Source organism: Hylobates moloch, unplaced genomic scaffold (assembly GCF_009828535.3).
Source record: "Hylobates moloch isolate HMO894 unplaced genomic scaffold, HMol_V3 SCAFFOLD_3, whole genome shotgun sequence".
In the NCBI taxonomy this organism is placed as follows: domain Eukaryota; kingdom Metazoa; phylum Chordata; class Mammalia; order Primates; family Hylobatidae; genus Hylobates; species Hylobates moloch.
In genome coordinates this window covers 1,591,866-1,597,526 of record NW_026652278.1, presented here as the reverse complement: position 1 = coordinate 1,597,526, position 5,661 = coordinate 1,591,866, and the positions used below count along the sequence as shown (strand labels likewise).

The following is a 5,661-nucleotide window of genomic DNA, read 5'->3' as shown; positions in this document are numbered from 1 at the left end:
TTAGTGACTTGCGGGTGTGCGGGGGGTTCACTGTCTTAGTGACTTGCGGGTGTGCGGGGGGTTCACTGTGTTAGTGACTTGCAGGTGTGCAGGGCGGTTCGCTGTCTTAGTGACTTGCCGGTGTGAGGGGGGCTCCACTGTCTTAGTGACTTGCGGGTACATGGATAGTCACTATATTTTTTATTCCTCTTGATATGTTTCAAATATTACAAAATACCCTTAGATTACATATTCCCAGGAACATCTAAAAGCGTTCCCAGTAACATTTGCTTGGTCCATTCACTCTCACAAACACGCCTGTCTTCCTACCTGGAAACTTCTGTTGAGGGATGCGATGAAGGGGAGTGAGGCGTTTCAGTGCTGCCTCAGCCCAATCCTGATTCTCCGTGTGGCAGCGCCTTCTTGTGTTCTGGGTTACCCCACAAAACCAGCTGTGTGCTTACGCCTGTGTCTGTGTCTGTGTCTGTGCTGTTCCCTTCCTGGGCCAGCACCGGGCTGCTGGGCAGCACCCTTGTTTGCAGTGTGGAAACGCCCACTCTGGGGCTGGCACTGTCAAGAATTTAAAAGTGATCATAAATCTGTATAAAAGCTGATGTGCTTTGCATTATTACCATGCACCAGCAATTCCAGTCAATGTTGGCCATACATCTTTTGTCGTCTGTGTTCTGAATAATGGTTGCTGTTGAGTTTTAATAACATAAATGTAAGCTTCAGATTCACACATTCTTATTACTTACCCTTTCGTAAACATTGTGTTCTATGTGGAAACTACTTTGGGGAACTCCCAGTCAATGGCCCTCACGTGCCAACTTGGCTGCATACCCCTGTTCCAAGACCACATGCACAGCTTGGCATTGCTGGAGGGCGCGGGGCACACCTTGTGTCTCCCGCCTCTGTGGCGCTGTGGGCTCCTGGATGGAAGCAGGAGATGGGAAATAAACGTGGATTGTTGAATGCAGTTTCTCTTCTCTGAGTTTGTCTTTTTTTTTTCCCGCTTTGAAGTTTTAGACAAGGTCAGTCAGACACTAGATATTTGCCAGCAGCTGGGGTCAGTGCTGGGCCGTGGAAGGGAAACGGCCCACTTCTTTCTCATGGCACCTTGAAGACGCGCCAGCGTGAAAGGCCTCTCACCACGAATGACCATGGGGGCAGGACGTGAGGGTGCGGGTCAGTGTCAAAATAGGAAGAGGAGGCGAGCTTCGAGGACTGCTGGAGAAACCAGAAGGGCATTGTTTGAACACATCTTTCATCAGAAACTGGACTCATAAAGCCGTGGGTCAAATCATGGCAGCGTTTGCTATCATTCAGCCATTTTTCTGTCATTTTTGTAGAAAAAGTAAGATTGCAGAGGTTTTTACCAATATTATAAAGTTTTATCATGAGGATGTGTGCGTTAGTAGAATTTTTCAACAGCAGAGACATTTGAAAGCCATTACAGCTGATCTTGAAGAAACAAAAGCATGGACGATATTGTATTATCTGGAACGTGTGTGAAATGCAGTTGTTCCAAAATTCTGCCACACTTTGCCCAGTGGATTTTTACTATTTCTATCCGTTGCTTCATTTGAAAGAAACTTTTTGAAATTAATAGAAAAGCAGTTTAACCCTGAAGAAACGTTGACAGATATGACTAGTAACTGTTGAACATGATAAGGATTATGTTCAGGTCGTTATGAATTATCGACATTGCAGAACTTAAGGCTTAAAAATAAACGGTACTGTTATTCATGAGTGAGATAAATAGGTGGGGTTGTTTCAAAAAATATACTAATGTCGTTAAAAGTGTGACTCCATTATTTTGTTTCTCCTGTGACATTTATTCTTACTGACATGATTATATATAAAATTCAGTAAGCATCTTCACTGCATTTCTCTTCTACCTATTGTGATTGTCCATTCCTGATTTCTGAAAGTAATTGGGTTGTGGGGGAGGGTGGTGTGTGCTGTGCACCCCAGGGGTGGGGTCTGAGTCCTTGCTGCCGCTCCCCCCACTTAGGAATGCTGCTGTCTGCTCTTGTTTTGAACAGCGCCATCATGACCGGGTCCTACAACAACTTCTTCAGAATGTTTGATAGAGACACACGGAGGGATGTGACCCTGGAGGCCTCGAGAGAGAGCAGCAAACCACGCGCCAGCCTCAAACCCCGGAAGGTGTGTACAGGGGGTAAGCGGAAGAAAGACGAGATCAGCGTGGACAGTCTGGACTTCAACAAGAAGATCCTGCACACGGCCTGGCACCCCGCGGACAATGTGATTGCCGTGGCTGCCACCAATAACTTGTACATATTCCAGGACAAAATCAACTAGAGACGCGAATGTGAGGACCAAGTCTTGTCTTGCATAGTTAAGCCGGTCATTTTTCTGTCAGAGAAAAGGCATCATTGTCCGCTCCATTAAGAACAGTGACGCACCTGCTACTTCCCTTCACAGACACAGGAGAAAGCCGCCTCCGCTGGAGGCCCAGTGTGGTTCTGCCTTCTGTGAGGTGCCAGACAGGCGCTGCTGCTCACGTGGAGACACTCTCGAAGCAGAGTTGACGGACACTGCTCCCAAAAGGCCGTTACTCAGAATAAACGTATTTATTTCAGTCCGCGCCTTCCTTTCCAATTTATAGACCAAAAAGTTAACATCCAAGAGAAGTTATTGTCAGATATCGCTCTTTCTCCAACTTTCCCTCTTTCTCTGCCGTCGCACTTGGGCCTTCACTGCAGTGTGGCGTGGCCACCGTCCGTGTCCTCTCGGCCTTCCTCCGAGTCCTGGTGGACTCCGTGGATGTGTGGATGTGGCCAGAGCAGGCTCAGACGGCCCCACTCACCCACAGCATCCGCCGCCACCCCTTCGGGTGTGAGCACTCAATAAAAACAACACACTATAAAGTGTTTTTAAATCCAAACATAAGTATTGTCTTTTTATTTAATTTTATTGCATAGAATGAAGTTATGCAGGGTTCTTCTTTGGAACTAACTGTTTGCGAAATGTGTGTCCTTCTTTGGCAGCGTGGGGGTATGTGTGCAGCATTTCTGTCCCCAAGCTGCCACCCACTCTGTTTCTGTAGAAGTAACCCATCGGATACACCAGGTAAGGTCTGGGAAAAGCCAGAACCGAGGCCACCTCTGAGAAAGAAAGTTGCAAGGAAGAACCAAAATTGCTGCCATCCAGTAAGCCTGGTTTAAAGTGGCCTCAAATTCACTACAGTTGAAGAAATATGTGCTTTCTTTCTAAGGCTTTTGAAAAAGCACTTTGGGGGAAGTATACTTTTTAAATATTGCTAAAATTACATGCGTGCTAAATTTCATCCTGCATTTCAAGCCAGCAAAATTAAGCAATTTTAATTACATGATGCCACCAGTACCTTGGTTTATTTTCAAAGTAAGATCTTTGATACCAGAAATCAAAATTTTCCAAGACAGATAATACAGAGCTGTGCCAATGCCGAGTGACCAGAGCTTGCTTCCGTGGGATTTAACACACGCCCACTACATGTCCCCAAGGGGAGTGAGGAGTCGGGCTCCCGTTCCCCTGTGGAGATGAAGGTGTGTGCTGATTCCTTGTGCCCCTGTGGAGATGGAAGTGTGTGCTGATCCCCCGTCCCCCTATGGAGATGAAGGTGTGTGTTGATTCCTCGTGCTGCTGTGGAGGTGGAGGTGTGTGCTGATCCCCCGTCCCCCTGTCTAGATGAAGGTCTGTGCTTGCTGATTGTCTGTGCCCCTGTGGAGATGGAGGTGTGTGCTGATCCCCTGTGCCCTGTGGAGATGGAGGTGTGTGCTGCTCCTTCGTGCCCCTCTGGAGATGGAGGTGTGTGCTGATCCCCCATCTCATCCCCCTGTCTAGATGAAGGTGGGTGCTGATTCCTCATGCCCCTGTCTAGATGAAGGTACGTGCTGATCCCCCGTCCCCCTGTGGAGATGAAGGGGTGTGCTGATCCCCTGTCTCCCTGTGGAGATGAAGGGGTGTGCTGATCCCCCATCCCCCTGTGGAGATGAAGGGGTGTGCTGATCCCCTGTACCCCTGTGGAGATGAAAGTGTGTGCTGATCCCCCATCCCCCTGTGGAGATGAAAGTGTGTGCTGATCCCCCATCCCCCTGTGGAGATGAAAGTGTGTGCTGATTACTAATCCACATGCACAAGAACAGGCTGTCCGTCATTACCCTGAATTAATGCTAACACAGTGCAACTTGAGTTCACATTAAGTTAGAAATTGAGAATTTAAAAGTACCTTTATTTTAACTAAAAAATAATTTATATTCTGTATCTTGATTGTGACACAATTTACAAAGTCTGAGGTGTGGAACAGAGTTATTTAAGCATTAGTCAACCCTGGTCCTTAAGACAATTTAGTAAAATGGGATTGTATATATTTGTTCAACTATTTTGACCAAAAAGTTTAATAAATTTTAAATGTTTAACTGGATTTTCACTGCGTATTTGGACACCTTTTTCTGTCTTTCCTCTAGAACGTATTTCCCACTAAATAGCCCATCTCCTCCACCTCCAGGGCAGAGCAGAAGGTGCAGCGCAGGCTAGTCCCGTGTGTAGAGGCGCACATTCCCTGAAGGTGTCCTCACCTGGCTCTGGGGCGCCTGTGAGGGAAGCCACCTGGCCAGCAGTCCTGTCCGTTTCTGTGGGTTCTCCCCAGTGCAGTCTTGTTCTGAGAGGCGCTGGCGATTGCAGGCACCTATGTCCGCAAAAAGCAGGATCCATTCACTTCAGAGAAAGAAGTGCCCTCAACAGGCGTGGAGGAAGCTTCTCCTGGGTTCTTTTCCCTTTTATACTTTGGATTCCATTCAAGCCTTTTTCCATCCCAGTGAGGTAAGAATCCTGTCTTTTTCAGACTTATGTTTATTATTTATATTCAAGCTTAGGAAATATCTGTCATTTCTCTTGTTTTAAAACTTTCCTCTTTCCTGCTTAAAGTAGAACAGTGTCATCAGCTTCTGAAGGTTAATGCTGAGCAGTTTTCATTGACGAGGATTCTGTGCCCGTGGTTCACCTGGAGGTGATTCCATGAACACACTTTCTTCATATGTGGATTTAACATGCCTTTTTTGAAGAAAGAAAAATGGAGCTCCTATGAACCAGTGTGTGATGCCCTCGTGGACAGACTCGTTCTGATTTCAGAGGCCACACGACTGGCAGGTGTGGGCTGGAGGCAGCAGCATGTGCATGTCTGTCTGTCCTGTGTGGAGCCAAATCATCACTGTCAGTGCCAGAAGCCTTCCAAAGCCCAGTGCCATGGGATTGGTGTGTGTGTCCTGCTCCCGGCCGGAAGAAGCTGGCCCTGGATCCGCCTGGCCCGGCTGCTCTGCGTCACCCCTTTGCTTGCTTCGGACAACAGTGGGTCTGGGGCTGCGGAGGCTCTCCGGGTGGCCTTAAGCTTGCTTTCTCCTAAACCTGTGCTGTTTGTCCTTGGCCAGCGGCTTTGGCATCAGCCAGGGAGTGGGGGAATGAGGTCAGAGCCAGCAGGAGTCCGGGCTGTGCGGGGCAGCAGAGGTTGCATCTTCCCAGAGCTGCAGGCAAAGAGACAGGATGTGCCTGCTGTATGCAGGGCGCAGCTCTGCTCGCCCTGGGCTGGGCCAGGGGTGCTGAGCGGGGCTGGAGCCGCATTTTCTGTGGCGAGCTGTCCTGTCGGTGCTGTGCCGGGATCACCAAGGGAGTCGGTCG

The 5,661-nt window shown here is 48.3% G+C and overlaps 1 protein-coding gene across 3 annotated transcripts in view; it reads left to right on the top strand.

Annotated features, from left to right (window-relative positions):
- The window catches only part of PPP2R2D (protein phosphatase 2 regulatory subunit Bdelta), a 59,973-nt gene extending 55,562 nt beyond the window's left edge, over positions 1–4,411 (top strand). For all 3 annotated transcript variants that reach the window (XM_032174927.2, XM_032174918.2, XM_058435890.1), the window contains 2 exons: positions 2,028–3,722; positions 3,796–4,411. In XM_032174927.2, coding sequence (XP_032030818.1) covers positions 2,028–2,307 — 280 coding nt within the window. In that variant the 3' untranslated portion in view covers positions 2,308–3,722; positions 3,796–4,411. The remainder of the gene's footprint in view (positions 1–2,027; positions 3,723–3,795) is intronic.
- The last annotated feature ends 1,250 nt before the right edge of the window (positions 4,412–5,661 follow it).